Source organism: Mya arenaria, chromosome 8, assembly GCF_026914265.1.
Source record: "Mya arenaria isolate MELC-2E11 chromosome 8, ASM2691426v1".
Taxonomy (NCBI): Eukaryota; Metazoa; Mollusca; class Bivalvia; order Myida; family Myidae; genus Mya; species Mya arenaria.
Window position 1 is genome coordinate 55,997,547 of NC_069129.1, and position 20,013 is coordinate 56,017,559.

General features: G+C 38.9%; 2 protein-coding genes across 2 annotated transcripts; one reads left to right on the forward strand and one right to left on the reverse strand.

The window, feature by feature from the left end:
- Positions 1–336: 336 nt before the first annotated feature.
- On the forward strand, positions 337–9,402 carry LOC128242470 (uncharacterized). Its single transcript, XM_052959628.1, has 5 exons — positions 337–776; positions 3,774–3,907; positions 5,437–5,740; positions 5,923–6,133; positions 6,681–9,402. Exons 1-5 carry the CDS (start codon positions 695–697, stop codon positions 9,100–9,102), a joined length of 3,153 nt encoding a protein of 1,050 aa, XP_052815588.1. The 5' UTR covers positions 337–694; the 3' UTR covers positions 9,103–9,402.
- Positions 9,403–11,369: 1,967 nt separating this feature from the next.
- LOC128243770 (uncharacterized) lies at positions 11,370–19,510 on the reverse strand. Its single transcript, XM_052961705.1, has 7 exons — positions 19,425–19,510; positions 19,098–19,163; positions 18,395–18,499; positions 16,696–16,900; positions 13,297–13,485; positions 12,577–12,675; positions 11,370–11,890 (listed from the first exon to the last, which is right to left on the reverse strand). Exons 4-7 carry the CDS (start codon positions 16,873–16,875, stop codon positions 11,762–11,764), a joined length of 597 nt encoding a protein of 198 aa, XP_052817665.1. The 5' UTR covers positions 16,876–16,900; positions 18,395–18,499; positions 19,098–19,163; positions 19,425–19,510; the 3' UTR covers positions 11,370–11,761.
- Positions 19,511–20,013: the final 503 nt, after the last annotated feature.

A 20,013-nucleotide genomic window follows, 5' to 3' on the forward strand; every position in this document is an offset into this window, starting at 1 on the left:
ATAAGTATGCCTAAGTTAAATAAACATTCTTTTCTGTACAATTGTTTCAAATGAAATAAAACAGAATTTACATCAACAATTGGCCATAAAATCGATTTTCAATTTCCTTTTGGGGTCGGTGAGAATGTAATAATTGTCATTAAAAAATCAATATACCGATAATATCTCGATATCACATTATCGCCTTTAACGACCCCTTTATGAAATCAGCTACCACCGCTAATGTAAAGTAATTAGAAATTAATGAGCCATGTAGCAATTAAACCCCTAAAGCCACATAATTATACTCTGACGTAATTGTATACACATCCATTTTACCATAACAACAACGGAAGTTGTTTAGAATACATTAAAATAACAAGGATTGACAAAAATCCGTTGGTTTTCATATACTACATTTTGTTACAAGACATGTGCTGTTTATTATCGCTGGTTGTGTTTGTTTATCCGCGAGCGGATTTTGTGGGATTTTGACTAATTTCTCAAACCGTGGCGCGAAAGGAGCTCACAGCAGGTCGGCCGAGGGATTCGCGTCAGTGATTGAGAGTGAAAAATGACATTTGATATCGAGTACACGGTGAAACAAACATTTTCACTGTCTGACAGAACCCCATCTGGACTTTTGTGATTCAAACATGCATTGTGAGCTATTGTGTACAGAATTCAACTGTTGGATTTGAATAATATGTGAACTATGGGACAGAGGGATATATTGGGTGAAGAAAACCTGGGCTCATCTTTGCCGAGACTGCACAGCATCAGGAAAACTAGAAATGGTGAGTTAAACATTTAACCTTTACACAATAATATCGCTTAAAAGCTTATTCGTTTCAAGTAAAACGGTACGTTATCAAATGTTGTAAAATTCTGATTCGATTTTTTTAATAAGGGGTGGTATGCATAAAACATCTTATATCATTTCCGAACATAAGTAATTTCCTTAATTTACGTATCCCACTTCACATATGATATAATAACTTTATAATATTTGAAATACTCTATTATCATTGATTTGGTTAAAAAAAACATTCTTTCCGATGATGTTAAAATCAATTCTTCTTATCTTTTGATTTGACTATTGAAACATTTAGGTCCTAAGTTAAGAAATGACTGCTGATGTTTTATGAATTCCGGCCAAGAGCTTTAAACAACACTGATCAAGAGATGACACATACCGAAATATATAACATATATTTCCTATACGGAAAAAATACATAATTTATCATCTCTCGTGTATCTCTATAAATTTATTGAAATTCTAACATCTGTGCGCTTGTGAGAAGCAGTGCATGTACAAGAGCCCGATTTAATGTGTGAATGTTTATTTGTTGTAAACCTCGTATCACATGTATTATATGTGCAGAGTGTACAATAAACTTTGAATGGTGTGTATGGTGCTGGTATATTTGTCCAGAAGCTACACCTTGTATTTGATTGAATCAAATATACTAATACAAACTAAATAATAGACGCTCAAAAGGAGATTCTTACAATTGCCATAAAAATAATTCAGGTATTTATACATGCTACTTTCAAAGCAAGTAAATGAATATAAAAAATAATTCAATTGGTGGAGATGTCATTAACATTAATAAGTATTATTACGGCGCCGTAGACTGGACCCTGGGAGGGGTAGATTTAGAGTTGTTTGTCACCGATCTTTAACAAGTGATTGCTTTCGTTAAGATGTTTCACAAGACAAAATAGGTGATCAAAGTTGAGTAATATCTATTATTACCTGAATACATTAGATTATTTGAGCTATAGACAGAACTTCGATCTTTAAAAATAATAAATCCACATTTCATAAAGACTACAAGTTCAAGGGATACTTATTTGTATATTATAATTTTGTTGTTTTAAAAAAAAAATGGAAATTAAAATAAAATTAATTGTTTTGGAAGTTTAATTATATTAAATACTACTCGATTATTGTATTGTCATGAAAAGATTAATTATAACAGCAATACTTAATTATGTTTCAATCAAATTGATGTCACTGAATTAATTGAAACTGTATGGGAGATAATTAAATGAGTTAATTGGAAGAATCCTCAATGACGTCATAGTGGAGATAAGTTGTGAAGGGTGAGTGCTGTTTTTATACAAACAACGAGTATTTGTTCTTTCGGAACTGATATAAAGGTTTCAGGGTTTATTGCGTTATCCTCATAAACAGTCCGATATCGATTCTGGAAATATTCCTGATTTCTTCGCAATAAATACATGCCAAAAAATATTTCATGAGATCAAATGTTAAGCAACAAAACAGTAACACATATTATTCTATTTATAACGGCCTTAATACGTACATTCTATAAACGGAATTTGACCAGGTATGTGCAAATATTAATAATCTAACACTTAAAAATGTTGCAGATTATTCTATAAGTTTTATTTATCAACATATGTTGTTAATAGTTTGACATGTTCACTGTATGTTGTTTGAATACATGTAATCCACCACTTGCCATCTATTATTAGCATGTGCATGCTACTGATAAGCTCTGCCATTTGTGACAGCGATGTAATATTCACAAGAAACTGTGACATGTGTGTAAACACGGATATTGTAAAAAGGCAAAAAATGGTAGCAGATGGCACTTAACAGTTTAAATGAGGTTTTAAAAAACAACAGCTTTGTTTTCTAAAAAAACGGACCGTTTAAAAACAACATTATGACAGTGCACTTTATCTTCACCAAATTCATACATATTTCGTTAACCACTCTGATGTATATACACATACTATCCTTAAGGCAATAGCTTGATTGATCTAACCAGTTTATCTGAAAATAAATTTCAAATGAATGAATTCATGTATGTTGATATTAAGTTTACCGATGGGATGAGGATGATTTTGTGTTGATCTTTTAATCGGAATACGAATGGCGAATTTAATTTGTATAGTAAACTGTCTATATATATATATATATATATATATATATATATATATATATATATATATATATATATATATATATTTTTTTAGATGTGTAAAAATATTAAAAGTTATTATGACAACATTTTACAAACTATTATACTTAAAAAGACGAGCGAGCGGTCCCCTTATCACCCCTTATCCTCACCTCATTACCAAAATGCAATTAACAAGACAGTGTAAGAATGTACTTGACTAATTAGATGAGCGAGACGTCAGCTACTCAGGTTATTATTGTCTAAATTTCATAACAAACTAGATGAGCAAGCGATCCCATACTCAGGCTCTTGTTTTCATCACATTATCAGGGTTATAAAGATAACTGGTCGAGTATTTTGGTCGAGAAATCACCGGCTGATACAATTCAGTTCACTGTACCCCCTCAGACTAGTTTCTATTATCTTAATTAATTACAGTTCCCATAGTGTGCTGATTTAGGTATTATGGTTAAGATATTGAATTTTTTCTTCTTAGGCATTGTTTTAAAATATTTTTATACAAGGATACTATTTATAAGTGCTCTGTTGACATAAGCCATAAGGATCTGTTTGTTTGGAAGAACGCTGAACGAAAACAAAAGGCCAAGGATGTTTATTCTTCAACCTTTGCGGAACTCTATTTTGTGGTTGTTCCAAAACGGATCTTGAAAAGAAAACAGCGAAAGAGCAAAGCGTTCGTAGGCATGTTTTGTTTATAGTGAAAAATTAAATCTCATTGGAACATTAATCGTTGTTTGCGACATTCCTAGGCACATTGACAAGTTCCAGACATTGTCACAAGTTCCTAAATTATTCCAGTGTAAACAAACCATTAAATATTCGTTCCCTTCACAGAGTCCTTTCGGAAGCGTCGACGTAGTGTGCCTGGCTCGTTCAGACGGACGTATAGAATGGCGGACGGTGGCGTTCAGCAGTGTGGATACATCGACATTAAACAGCCTCCCAGGGTCAAGGGACGGAAACTTAAGGTCAGTTAGACATTCCTTGTTTTAATTTTAATGAATTGTTGGGTACTAAACTAGGCTCATAGGTCTGTGGTAAAACAAATTTAAGAAAATAATGAACCTCTTTTCTCGGGTACCAGTCCATTAGGGGCCGATGAGAGCTGCAGTCTGTGACGTAATCAAATCTCCGACAGCTGTGGATCTGTAATGTCGTTTTAATGAGCCTGTGCACACACTTGCTCGTGTTTATATTACTGATTTATTGTCTGGGTTTGTTAGGGGATCGAAAAATCCTTTCCCACAAGGCCACAGCATTAGGATGGTTTCATAAATAACTAACACCCCAAATTTATCGGTTGTAAAAGTTGATTGAAATCGCGTATATATTTTCTTTTTATTGCATGTGAAAGTTTCACTTTTAAACATTAAGCTTTGTTACTTTGATTTATATATTGTCATTTATGCTATAAAACCACAAAGAACGAATAAGAGACCGTGATTAAATCCTTCAAGGGTCGTTGAAATCTGTTGATAATTTTTGAGTTCTTACAATGACAATGGACCCAAATGTTTTCTTGAAGTCCCCATGTAATCAAATTTCAAGTATGTCTTAAGTAGGCGACAGACAGCGTGAATGCTATTTTGTTTAGGGCTTAAAAAGGGCTGATGGGCCTGATTGAGGGGATTAAGTTCTCACTGGGACCCCTTGGCTATTGATGTAAAACAAACAGCTTAACTGTGACTCCAAATATCATAGTGTGTCAAAACAATCATATCTGTCTATCACATGGGTTTAAAAGTTGACATGTTTTCCGTATTGTACTCCTATTTAAACGAAAAGAGCGTTGCAACTTATTTAAAGCTGCGCTCTCACAGATTTACCGTTTTGACAACTTTTTATTTTTTTATCTTGGAATGAGCAAATTTTTACCTAAATATCTGCGAAATACTGATATCAGACTGCTGACAAAAGATCAGATCGCAGATTCTCATATTTCTGTTCGAAAATTAATATTTTATGTCTTAAACCGCTACTAACGGTTTAAGAAAAATGCATTAAACATCATTTTTTTAACTTAAATATAAAAATCTGCGATCTAATTTTTTTGTCAGCAGTCTAATATAACTTGTTTCCATGGAGTTTCGCAAAAATTGGCTCGTTCCAAGACAAAAAATATAAAAAATTGTCAAAACGTTTCATCTGTGAGAGTGCAGCTTTAAAGGGTACGCGTAAAATGTTATAAGTGATACTTTGTATACATGACATAATATACAGCATATTCTTGTCTCATCCTCTATAGTTTCGGGTAAAGTTCAGAAATTAATTTTAACAACAATATCAGATATCGGACCTATTAATAAGATAACCCATTGAATTGTCCATTTAAGTTACACCTTCGACATAGTCACTGATTGAAATTATCCATTAGCTAACACGATCGACCCAGTAACCGGGTGAATGTCGGGCTCGCTAATTCTTGACCCGACCTTGTAAGCTAAAATTTACATCTTTAGTCATCACACAAGGTTATATGAAAATTGTCTTCTTTCAGTCATGGAAGAAGAAATGGGTCGTGCTACAGGAGATGTCTATTCGTTCCGCCGGCGGCCGGGCGGCGGCCAAGGTAGACGTCTATTCCGACGAGAAAACCGCCACTTCCGCTCCAGCCGACAAGCATACGTTCATCTTCGAATATGTGACGGAAGTGCGCGCGGCGAAATCGAAGACGCATGAACACGCGTTTGAGGTGGTCGAGAGCGAGGCTGTGCTGCTGATGTCAGGGGCGACGGAGCTGGAGACCCAGGTGTGGATGTCCGCCTTCCGGCAAATCTTCTGGCCGGACCAGGAGGAGTGTGGTAAGAAGGCCTAATTTGTAGCTTTACATTCTTTATATTAAGAAACATTGTTTTTAAGATTTTTTTGAGTTTTATAATCAATTCTAGCAAAAGAAAAAAGCGCTAAATTTCCTTCCGTTTTAAATAACAGCTTTATTTCGTAGAACTAAAACAGCTTTGTTCAATGTAATCTCTTTTTCCAGACTCGTTCTTTGTCGAGATAGTGCCGAACGAACACACGCGGCGGCTGGTTCTGGTTGGCGCATTCACATTGACCGTCAACCCGGAAGCTCTGTCCATCCGCTCCGAGCGCCACAACTCCTATGAGTGGTCCCTTCACATGCTCAAACGCTTCCATACAGAGAAGGACGAAAGGAACCCGGAAGTGGACCTCCTCACTATAGAATCCGGACCGTAAGTATTTTCTTTAGCAGCATACTAGTATTTGAGATTTAGTGGGTTATTAATTGATCTCTATTGGAGCATTGTTAGAGCGACTGCACATGCATTACTGTGAATATCTATCATTCAGATTTAGAAGCAGCCAAATAGTTTTGTTCTGTTTTCAAACAAAGATGATATTAAGAAAAACAAACAATCACATTGTTAGGATAATGTGTTCCTATTTTATGACACCGCACATGCTTATTATCTGACGTTCTAGTGTTTGTATATCTTTATCTAACGAAAGCCATCTAGACATAAGTGTAATTGTTCACTCTGTACAACATGATAGATGATACAATAAATCACGCAAGCATCATCATCGAACACGATTATGGTAAAGAAGAAAGACAATATCGAACACGGTACATGTAAAGATGATGTACTATAAAAAGTTAAAAACCCATTTCATTTCAGAGATTAAAAAAGTTAAAAACAACAACAAAAACAAGGAAGTCTGATAAGAAAGCCATATATTAATAAGCATTAACATTTATTCAAATGTCATATATTTCAGTAAGTCCGAGTGCGGCGAGGCGGTGTTCAAGTTTTCTTCCGAGAACGTAACCAAGATTCTGGAATCGATTAAAAGGAACATCTTCATAGCCATAAACCAAAAGCGCTCCGAAGAAAAATCAAAATCAAGCACTCCTCCCCAGAAGCAAATCAGGGCATCTAACTCCAGCCCCGGAAGACCGGAGCGCATGCGTTCTGACACCTGTTCCAGCACTGAGCAGAAATTCAGGGACTTGCTTGAGAATGCAAACCTTCCCAGTAAACCTCAATCCGCTCTTATGCGGGTAAAATCTGACAGCTCTGAGCAAAGTATGGACTCGGAGGTTGTTGACGAAATCACAGGTGAACCAAAAGAACTAACTAAGAAAAAGAGAGCAAGCGTCACATTTGATAAAAGTGTGGTCTCAGAATCAAAAGTCCAAGGCGACATTTTGTCATCTCCGATCGAGGTCGTGGATAAAGAGAATGACAATGATAACTCGGACTACAACAGAGTTGAGTTTAACACCCCGACTAAACCAAACGTACATGGTAACATCATTTCCACGTTCACTATAGCGAAGCCCGGCTACGAAACTAGAGTTCTTCTAGATGAGAGCGGGTACAGCCACGTGGACATGTCTAGCAACAGACCAGTGGTTATGGACGATGACAAGAGACGGTCTCTGTCAAACATTTCATCACATTCCTCGATGTCCTGTCGTTCAGCGTCTGTCGGATCCAGAGACTCCGGAGTCCCGTTTTCGACGGGAGATCGGAATAATACGGAGTCGGACAAGGGGAGAAAATCCAACCGATCCACAAACTCTTTCGACAGCGCTGTGTCGACGTCGTCCGCTATGGATAATACGGAATCAACTACAACAATATCCAACAATATGAAGTTAACTGTGGAAATAGAAGCCGTTGAACTCACTAGAGAAGAACTAGATGCATCTACTAACACACTGTTAGACACAGAACCAGAAGAAGACATTGAACAGCATGACGACAATGCCATATATCAAGATGTATCTATGCATATACACGAGGACAACGACGATGATGGTGGCTATAAAATGATTGATAAACAAGCCATCAAGAAATCCAGGTCTGCAAGCAATGTCAGAAAACAGGAAAACGAATACGAGGATCTAAATGAATTTCGTCGAGGGAAGAAGAATTTGGTAAAGCATCTTGGAATGGATCCCACGGTGGACCCATCGTCAGTGCCACCTTCACTTCCGGAGAGACCGTCTTCACAGCGCATGCGGAGAAAAAGCTACAAACCAGAAAAGAAACTGTTTACCCTTCCATTTCGATTGAAAAGGGACAAAAAGATGCGAGAAAGGGCCTCCAGTTTGTCGTCATCTTCAAGCGGAGGATCAGAAAATGACGACGCGAAAAAGAACGCTGAACTTTCATTAAAGGTGTGGCCCCTTGGGAATAAGTCAATGACCGCTGCAAACGAGGACCTGTATCAGCCAATCGCGATCGCACGGTTCCTAAAGGATAATGAAGGAGTTGTAGCACCTCAGAAGAGAGAGCGTAGTTGTTCACTGAATCTGAACACAGGGATTGAGCAGCCGAAGAGACCATCTATAAGCTCCACGCGGGAATTCAGTGATCTCGAAAAGAAAAACGCAATATGGGCGCACAATCGGAACGCTTCCATGCAGATTGACCATCTTAACAGAGCTAGAGATCCAAACAACACTATGTTTAATGTGACAAACACACACGACAGTGACACATCGTTAATGCCAGAACTTCTCTGTGGAGCTGATGCTAGAAATAGCATAACCGTCATCGAAGATCAGCTTATGGACGGCAGCGTTGCCGATAACGAACCAATTTACGCCGAAGTGGCACCAGCAGGTGCGCCCAGTGGTGTTCATGACGACAATAACCCATTTCCAAATCTGACATTGTGGCAACCTCAAGATATCAGTGATGTGGCTGAAGTAAGTGAACTGAATGCGACTATTTACGAAAACGACGAATCTCTGAATGACAGTAAGCGCGGTGACGTTTTTAATCAGGGCTTTGTTGACACTGACGAAGGCAAAGACTCGAATAAGATATCTTCCAGGAGAAACAGTGATATACTTCTTGTGGATATTTCAGAAAATGATAGTTGCAACGAGTGTAACAAAAGTGTTGACTTGTTTACCATGGGCACCGGGCCCGGCTTCATAGGCATAACCCCGCTGGTTCCCACTAGAAACAGTGTACATGTATCAAGTGCCAGTAACAGCCTGGATATGAGTGACATTTTCAACATGGGAGACTCCAATCCTCTCATGGAAACAAACGCCGTGAAGGAGACAGCCGGAATGGCAGCTAGTTCCGGTGTCCAGGAAGATATTTATATGGACATGACTACATGTCGCAATGAAAGCATCTACGTGATGCCTTCCGAAATCAAGTCTAATAGTTCATAGTTCTAAGACTAAAATAAGAAAATGTTTGTTTTTTTATCGGTGACATGTAATGTAACTATATTTATAAGTACACATTGTGATAAATGGTTTCGTGAACATATGTCCATTTTGAAGTCCTGTTGATGTATTTAATAGACCATTATCTATATGTCAAGTGTACATTACAGTATGAATTATATTCTAAATTATCTTTGTTAATTTCAACTCATTATATTATTCCACAAAAGATGTTAGTGCCAAATATTTACAATTGTTAGTGACGTTTACAAATGTTGCAACAATAAACCTATCAAACCATGAGCTTGTGTTATCCGTTTTCAGTTATGTCAAGAACTACCACCAGTGCATGTATTGTTTAGTAATGCCCTATCGCATTTTTATTTTTAGATTGGAATGAATATAAATGCGCGGTATTTAACAAGCATTTTAATTAAAGGTGAAATGAAAATCGGGCTTAAACGGCGCTTATAATTGGTGTCACTCTTATTCCCCTCTTTCTAGACACTGCCCAGTCTTACATCCCGGCAGGTTTTCGCAAAGATCCAAGTTTATTAACCAGCTTTTCAGTTGGGTCAAGGTCGCTTTTAGTTAACCGGGAAAAACTGAAAGTATTGGGAAGGGTTTGTTGACTTAAAAATGTTTAAGGAGTGATGTCCAGTAATGTAACTTTGTGTTAAGCAAGCTTAATTTCGAGGTGTACTAGTACCTAGATTTAAAAAAAAACAAAACTGTACGCTCAATACTTATTTTAGGAATTATGAATATTTTTGAAAGTTGGTGTATATAAGTCCATGTGGATATGTACACTTGGGCTGAGTTTAAAGGTGTTGCAGTAATGGTCAATACTCTAACTAGAGTAGAAAACAAAAACAACAACAGACGTTTACGCTCAATATATTGAGTTAGATATATGATGTGCAAATTTGAAGAGATCATATTTATAGAGATGTACATTGTGATTACATTTGGGTAAAGTGCGGTCATGGTCAAGGTCACTGCTGTTTAAGAAAAGAAAAATGGTTTGTGATGCATAACTTCAGGTTGGAATGAAGCATAGTTATGGTTCTTTTTGTAAAGCAAACTCATGTGGAGATGTACGATGGCATGCCATTGAGGTTGATTGCGTCAAGGCTAAGGTCGCAATTATTAAAACAAAGATATATGATTTTATGATGTGAGGTGATGATCTTGGTATTGTAGTGTTGGTAAGTAGGTCATGGTCTTCTTAACTTTAAATAGGAAACAATTCTCTATAACTTATAGACACCGACTTAATATCATCGCGATTGAGTTAAGTTAAATAAGAAGTTGCTTCTTGTACATGTATTTAGACTCTTTTTAGACACTGACAGATTGTTCCATTTGCCAGAATGGGAAACCTGGTATAGTTACATTCATTGCGGCGTTCCTTGGCATACAGGTCATGGTCATTGCTACACAAAAAGAAAACATTTCATTTTAAACTATTTCCTACAGACCTTGATCTTGTGTGTACACATTGCCATTATGATGAACACGTGGTATTCCGTTCAGGTCTGACACAACCTATTCCCGCAGTCAGAAAAAGCAACAGCTGACCTCAAAGAGTGACCTTTGCGCGCGACATATTATCAAAATTTAGCAAATGCACAGAGCCGATTTAATGTTTTAATGATGATTTCATGTACACAAATGTTACAGTCCAGACAATATGAAATATAGCTAATTTTAACCATACTAATTGACATTCAAGTGTGACATTGACCACTGACCTACATCGTAAACCATTGTGAATATTTGTGTCAAGTTATTTAAATATCCTTTAATACATGATACATTTACAGTCTGGACAAGACTTGACAAACGGACACTCTATCAACCATCGGCCAACCATTGCAACACCTTTTATGTAACATGGCTACTAACTTTCAGCTCAGCCATTTGTCGGTGGTGCAAAGAACATGAACTGTCGTCACTTCCGTGTTGCAGCTGTGCTTTCACTTGTACACGCAGGTTTGCTACGATTTCGTTTCAATATTGCGCGAATTGTGGTGCCCGGAGCTTTTCCCCCGAATCGGACTTGTGCATATTTTGAGGTCTGCAAGCATTTCAAGACCATTCGTTGCTTACTTACACCGTAAGAGCATTCTGACAAAATATAACTCTTATGTAGAGTACTCATGCCGGAACACAACAAAACTAATTAGCATTCTTAAAAAAGAATTATGCATATATTTATAAAAATAAAATAGCGCTGGCGGCCTGGCGTTTATAGTAGCCAAATAAAATTAAATTAATTTCGTTTATTTTGAAAACATTTTAAATATTAAAAACATAAAATTACATGTATACATGCACTTGTAAGAAAATATCACGCCATATCCGTGAATGTAATACTATACATATATCGAAGTGGAAAATCAAACTTTGAGAATGCACAGACCGATACATATACAGGCACTTAAGCAATATTACATATGGCAAATGTTATAATAATTTTTAATAATGCATGTGTATGAACAGATATTGCACCCTCTTTGCAAGAAGAATGTTCATTATGTACATGGGTATTGCACGTGTTTGGACAGTAATGTCACCGTCATTGCTAAAGAAAGTGTATTATGTCCTAGCGTAATGCACCTATATGACAAGGTGAAGACTAAACTACTGCATCAGTGTGTCAGTACTTTGACTCGTCGTCGGGGGCGGCGGGGGAGCCGGCGGCGGTGTCACGGCGTCGCTCCAGGAAGGCGCGAACGGTGAAGTACTCGTGCACGCCATACGCTATGAGACAGAAGAAACCGAAAGCCTGAAATATAGTGCATACGAACCTGATAGGGAGCCATTCGATATTTAACAAGATATTAACTAGATTTAATGTCTAACGACACGTGCTCTCCAGAGTTATGTGTAGAAAGCAAAATATACGACATTGGACATTCAGAGATTGAATGTTGGCACGACATTGGACATTTAAAAAATCAAAGTCGTGCTGGCACGACATTGGGCAATAAAAAAATGAGTGTCGTGCTGGCTTTATTTTTTAATAATTTTGCCAGCACGACATTCAACTTTTGAATGTCTAATGACGTATGTTTAGTATAACTTCTGTCGTATGTTAAGCTAACTTTTCACAACTTCTCCAGAAACATTTGAAGATGCATGTTCCACATAAACTACATCAAAGAGTCATGATTCTAGATAACATCACGGTACGTAGTTATGTCCCTGGAAGAACTCAGCAAAACTGTAAAATTGCCCACCACTCAGGACACTTGATCACGATAACAACACTTACCCATCACAAAAAACATGTACATAATTATTGCATGTGTCTATAGTGAGGACCACTGTGTCTCCTCAACTTCGTACTAAAACATCACTTATATATAGCAGATTCATAAAAGAAAGACATCCACAGTGCCGCTTTGTTATAAACCCAAATCCCACCGCCCGCCAGGTGGCGAGTGCCGCCGGGTTAGTACTAGACCTTACCGCGGCTGCGCTGTATCCCCCCTGACCGCAGGCTTTTGCCGCGACCACACTGGAGGCGATCAGGTAGTTGAATATGAAGAATGCGTTCGATACAAGCTCCTGCAATGGAACCGAAAATATGCATTTTTAAGTGGTACTTTGACCCATTGTGACAGAAGCGCAAAATGCGTAATGAGGGCAGTGAAGGTTTTGAACGGCCTTCAATGATGAATACATTATGTATCTTAAAATGAGTTAAGTATTTGAATGTTAAATTCATACATAGTTACACATGGTCGACATAACGTCATCATTCTTAAAACAAATGTTCTTACGATTAATGTTCCTCAACGAATTATAGCCGGGTTCAAAGCATGTCATACATATCACTACCGGAAGCAGGGGCGGGAGTGGGCACCCCGTAAAATCGTCCAAATTTGCGTTTGATTTCAATAAAGGAGATCAAAAGTAATAAAATACGTTCAAGGTGAAATTTTGCTTCCCAAACCCCCTGTTAACAATTCCAACAAAATATAGTTTCTGAGGGAGGGGCGCAGTTCAAAAGATTACGCCCCATATATTGACCCCCTTCTAACATCAAATCTTGGACCCGCCTCTGCATATAGGGTATAAGTTTCCAATGCATTATCGTCGGCACACTCGTTACTCTTTCCGTATACAATATATCTGTAGCGTACTAGTGAACCGGGGATTACCGACGAGTCCAGTGTATTAGCTTACCGCAATATCCCACCGCACAAAGCCGAGTTTCTTGGTGATGGCAAGGACGTACAGGAAGTACCAGACGAGGGAGATGATGAATCCGGAACTCGCCACAAACTCGTAATAGGAATATGTTGAGCTGTAGAGGTAGGCGCAGCCCTCGTTCTTGGGCACCGACACACAAATCAGGCCCAACAGTGACAGACCCTGGATGAGTAAGGTTATTTTAGTTATTATCGGTTCTTGGGCACCGACACACAAATAAGGCTTAGCAGTGACAGACCCTGGATGAGTAAGGTAATATTAGTTATTATCTGTTCTTGGGCACCGACACACAAATAAGGCCCAGCAGTGACAGACCCTGGATGAGTAAGGTTATATTAGTTATTATCGGCTTTTGGGCACCGACACACAAATAAGGCTCAGCAGTGACAGACCCTGGATGAGTAAGGTTATATTAGTTATTATCGGTTTTTGGGCACCGACACACAAATAAGGCCCAGCAGTGACAGATCCTGGTTTAGTAAGGTTATATTAGTTATTATCGGTTCTTTGGCACCGACACACAAATAAGGCCCAGCAGTGACAGACCCTGGATGAGTAAGGTCATTTTAGTTATTATCGGTTCGTGGGCACCGACACACAAATAATGCTTAGCAGTGACAGACCCTGGATGAGTAAGGTTATATTAGTTATTATCTGTTCTTGGGCACCGACACACAAATAAGGCCCAGCAGTGACAGATCCTGGATGAGTAAGGTTATATTAGTTATTATCGGTTATTGGGCACCGACACACAAATAAGGCCCAGCAGTGACAGATCCTGATTATCGGTTATTGGGCACCGACACACAAATAAGGCTCAGCAGTGACAGACCCTGGATGAGTAAGGTTATATTAGTTATTATCGGTTCTTGGGCACCGACACACAAATAAGGCCCAGCAATGACAGATCCTGGATGAGTAAGGTTATATTAGTTATTATCGGTTATTGGGCACCGACACACAAATAAGGCCCGGCAGTGACAGATCCTGGTTTAGTAAGGTTATATTAGTTATTGTCGGTTATTGGGCACCGACACACAAATAAGGCCCAGCAGTGACAGATCCTGGATGAGTAAGGTTATATTAGTTATTATCGGTTCTTGGGCACCGACACACAAATAAGGCCCGGCAGTGACAGATCCTGGTTTAGTAAGGTTATATTAGTTATTATCGGTTCTTGGGCACCGACACACAAATAAGGCCCAGCATTGACAGACCCTGGTTTAGTAAGGTTATATAAGTTATTATCGGTTCTCGGGCACCGACACACAAATAAGGCCCGGCAGTGACAGGCATGGTTAAGTAAGGTTATATAAGTTATTATCGGTTCTTGGGCACCGACACACAAATAAGGCCCAGCATTGACAGACCCTGGTTTAGTAAGGTTATATTAGTTATTATCTGTTCTTGGGCACCGACACACAATTAAGGTCCGGCAGTGACAGACCCTGGATGAGTAAGGTTATATTAGTTATAATCTGCTCTTGGGCACCGACACACAAATAAGGCCCAGCAGTGACAGATCCTGGTTAAGTAAGATTATATTAGTTATTATCGGTTCTTGGGCACCGACACACAACTAAAGCCCAGCATTGACAGACACTGGTTTAGTAAAATTATATTAGTTATTATCGGTTCTTGGGCACCGACACACAAATAAGGCCCAGCAGTGACAGACCCTGGATGAGTAAGGTTATATAAGTTATTATCGGTTTTTGGGCACCGACACACAAATAAGGCCCAGCAGTGACAGATCATGGTTTAGTAAAATTATATTAGTTATTATCGGTTCTTAGGCACCGACACACAAATAAGGCCCAACATTGACAGATCCTGATTTAGTAAGGGAATATTAGTTATTATCGGTTCTTGGGCACCGACACACAAATAAGGCCCAGCAGTGACAGATCATGGTTTAGTAAAATTATATTAGTTATTATCGGTTCTTGGGCACCGACACACAAATAAGGCCCAGCAGTGACAGGCCCTGATTTAGTAAGGGATTATTAGTTATTATCGGTTTTTGGGCACCGACACACAAATAAGGCCCAGCAGTGACAGACCCTGGTTTAGTAATGTTATATTACTTCTTATCGGGTTTTGGGCACCGACATACAAATAAGGCCCGGCAGTGACAGGCCCTGGTTTAGTAAGGTTATTTTAGTTATTATCGGTTCTTGGGCACCGACAGACAAATAAGGCCCAGCAGTGACAGACCCTGCATGAGTAAGGTTATATTAACTATTATCGGTTCTTGGGCACCGACACACAAATAAGGCCCAGCATTGACAGACCCTGGTTTAGTAATGTTATATTACTTCTTATCGGGTTTTGGGCACCGACAGACAAATAAGGCCCGGCAGTGACAGGCCCTGATTTAGTAAGGGAATATTAGTTATTATCGGTTCTTGGGCACCGACAGACAAATAAGGCCCAGCAGTGACAGACCCTGGTTAAGTAAGGTTATTTTAGTTATTATCGGTTCTTGGGCACCGGCACACAAATAAGGCCCAGCAGTGACAGACCCTGGATGAGTAAGGTTATATAAGTTATTATCGTTTTTTGGGCACCGACTAACAAATAAGGCTCAGCAGTGACAGGCCCTAATTTAGTAAGAGTATATAAGTTATTATCGGTTCTTGGGCACCGACACACACCGACTTCGTGGCCTTGTGGTTAAGGCGTCCGCCTACGGAGCGGGATCGAGGTCGTGGGTTCGATCCCGGACCGCGTTATACCGAAAGCTGGTACAAGTAGCTCCCTTGCCTGGCGCTCGGCATTAAAGGCTAGTGCTTGGAAAAGTGGTATACTCAGTACTGGTTCAACCCAGGAAAGTTGTATCCCGTGTATCGGTGCTTTAGACCGAGCACGTTAAAGAACCAAGAGGTCTCTTCGCAAAGAGCTAGGGTATCGCACCCGGATCTCTTGTATCTCACTCTGTTTTTTCAAGTCTTCCAATGTCTGGATTTCACTGCGAATTGCTGTCACTTCTATCTCATGTCACTTATGGCATTTAAACACAATTTAAGTCGTGATGGCGTCACGGCGGGGTCAAGCCATAATGCAGCCAATGGGCGCGGGCAGACCTTGATAAACCCAAATAAACAAAACAATGGGCACCGACACAAAAATAAGAACCGGCGGTGACAGACCCTGGTTGAGTTAGGTTATATCATTTACTATCGCCAACGCATGTCGATTTTTTTTCATTTTGATAACCATAGATTTCATTTTGAAAATACATAAACGTTTGACTTTCATGGCGAGTATCCTACTTTTTTTGTAAATAAATGTAATATTTATTGATTTATTTTAAACATTCTCGATAACAAGAGTTCTAAATTACCAAACACTTGGTACATAGTCACTTACAAGCTCCGCTGCATACAGTATGCCATACAGCCCCGTTATAAAGCTCATATCGACGTAGATGAACCTCCAGACTTGCTTCATGTTCGAGTCCTCTCCCTTGGCAGATTCGGTTACCGCGCCTTCAGCGGCGCCCGCGGCCTCCGACGTCATCCCGCCGGGAAGATCACTTGCTGACATCATCTTGATGATGTCTTAATTAAAATATCTGAAAGACAAATAGAAAACAAAATGTGGGCGTAGCCTGAACGCTGTTCTCATAATGTCAGGGGGTCCAACGTGAAATGTGTTCGCCGAATTTTAAGTGAGGGAAATTGTGTAAAGCCGAATAAAATGGCGGGGTTGTAAGGAATTTCGGTGTTTCAAGGATGTATTTTCACCTGGTAAGTAAGTTATATCACCTTTCTCGCAATATAAATACGCCTACCCGGAGACCACACGTATAAGCGTCTCTCGGTTTGTTAACCTATGTTTCTAGAGGCCTTTGCAAAAAAGTTATTGAATGTATAAGCTGAACGATTGATTGTTTAAAAAGTGAAAATAGAAAATTGCGTGACTTGAAACTGTGTTTTCGGCCCAAGTTTACCATTCTTGTACCTGTTTTAGCTATTTGTTATTGAATATTTGCATTATTTATCTTTTCGACCGCTACTGAATGTATGTACCATGAACAACACTCTACATTGTAGCTGACATATGACATGTTTCCAAATGTTTAAATTATTCTTATTCGAGGTTATTTCAAAAGGAATGGTCTTTTATATAGCACAATAATTTATTTTTAAGACGAAAACAATAGGGCTCTTTGTCGGAAAAAATAAAATACAAGAACAACATTGTCAATTATGAGATCGATTATTGTTAAAATTGCTCTATCGATCACACCATTCGAGAAAAATGTGATTTAAAAATGTTATGGTCTGACAAAGCACCGTGGTAGGATGTGTCGCGCATAACATTTTAACTCTCATAAAAAAAATTCAAGGTCAAATTTTAATTCATAAACTATATACATGTAGTATAGTTTTCCAGGATAGTTAGCAATGCTTCCTGTCTAAGATATAGCTTTGTTACAATGAGGTTACTTTAAAATGTATATCACGCGTATGCAAAAAGCTTTTTCTCTGAAAAAGCCCAGTCGGGTGACGTGCCAGTGCCTGCTGTTGTTTTATGAGCGGCTAATTTGGACAAAGAGGCAAAACAATGTATGTTAAGCTATAAAGAAAAATCTAGCTGTTAAATCTCAAATCTTCCTTTGTATTATCCATAATATCAATTTCAATATTAACTATTTACCAGCATATTATGTTGCACGTTCAAGTTGAAGGTAAAGGTCAACCATCTCATAACACAGTCACAACAGTGGGTATTAAAATAACCGATTGGTCTCATGATATATGTGTCCTCCTCTCACTCCAGAGGTAGTGGGTTCGATTCTAACCATGGAAACGTACTCTTAGCCCTTCAAAAGAGGACTAAAGAGTGAGTCATACAATATAAAGGCAACATTTTTCCTCTGCTGTGGGTTCCGGTCGTCTATTGGCAGGATACTTAACTGTCTACCCAGGGTTCGCCTATTCATTCCCCCCGCCAGATTACTATTCATTCTAACCTAATCCCGGGATGGAAGTTATGAGGGGTTCCGTGTTTCAGTGCTAAAAACAGGGTGGTTCTAACCAGGGTAACGTATTAAGACACTTACCAGGGGTAGCGGGTTCGATTCTCACACTATTTCCCACAAACAAAATGACTGGAACTCTCACTGGGACTGACCAGTGGCGTCGTAAAATCAACAAACACACCTCCTCTGCAAAGATAGCATTATCATATGGGTTGTTTAAAACTTTGATCAGCCTAAGAACGTTGTTGGCGGCATCGTTGCTAACCTTTACGCACCAGCGAATTGTAAGCACGGCTCTCCCAGGTCCGGGTAAATGCGGGGACTTTGACCTTCGGCCCATCCAAGCCCGGGTAAAATCAACTGTTGGTAAAATCCCCACGAAATGCCCCCTTACCCCGTGACCCTAGGTAAGGCCCATTCCCCGTATATTTGTCGTGAAGACAAAACTACCGCATTCACACGACACTGCGGGGTCACCTGGAAGGTAAAAACACGGCCCATTTCCCCGCTTTCCCTGGTATACCCCGGGACTTAGAGGTGGGGGGGCGTGGTTACAATTGACTGGTGCATTAAGGGTTGAACATTGAACGATGTTTCCATATATAGTATAGTATAACAAAATGTAGGAAATACTGCAGATCACAAATGTGGTGAAGATTTGAAAGATAACAACGAAGTTGTCAACACTAACTTAATAACTTTAAACAATGTACGGAATAATTGGTGTATTCCTAATTAAAAGTAGCGAAACTTTGACAGAAAAAATGCTATAAAAGAAATATACCTTAACCCGCTAACACGCTCTAACTGTATCAACTTCCGGTCCCGAAAGTATTTCGCAATATTCCACCTGATGTTGACGAAATAAACATAATAAAATTATTACAAATATAACATTAAACAGTGAATGTAAATGAAAATATCCAAGTTGATTTAGTTTGCTTAGTTAACGTGACAATGTATCACACTGAAATGAATTATAATGAGTCTTGGAAAAATATTGCATATACGCCCCCCGTTTATATTGAGAGCGTTTAAGTCAGTGTTGATAAAGAAATGAATTCGCGTAGCTATGGGGTTGACAGAGTGAACTTGAAAAACACACACTTACCTTTCGTTGGAATACGTGACAGGATTTACGTGAAAAAAATGGTTGAACTAACAAAACTAACGACAATGGATGACAAATACTCGGAAATGTTCATGTTCCACGAAGTACAATTAGCCTTCCTAGAAGTTAAATTAGTTCGCGACAAATTTAATTGAATCACTTACGAAGTAAGATCGGTCATAACGATTAACCGGATGTCTTGTGTTATGCTTGTGAAAACTTTCTGTGTTTATATTTAAAACTCGAGTAGAGTGAACATCACTTCTCGTCTGTTTGTTTTCCTAGAACAAGGGGAATAACTCAACAATTATTTAAACCAGAATTATGCGCCATGTTCTCTGTATTGTCACTGGCAACATGTGTACCAAGTTCCATTTAAATACATTTATGGTTAAAGTTAGGGCCAAGTTTACAGTTTTTGCAAAACAACAACGCCACCAAGACTACGGTTCATAAAGGTCTGACCGACACCATTAGCTGAAATTGAGGTCACTTCTAACTCCTGTCTCTTATGGCATTAACAACACTCAATCGCGATGGCACACGCCATAATGCAGCCAATAAGCGCCGACAGACCTTTACAAACTCT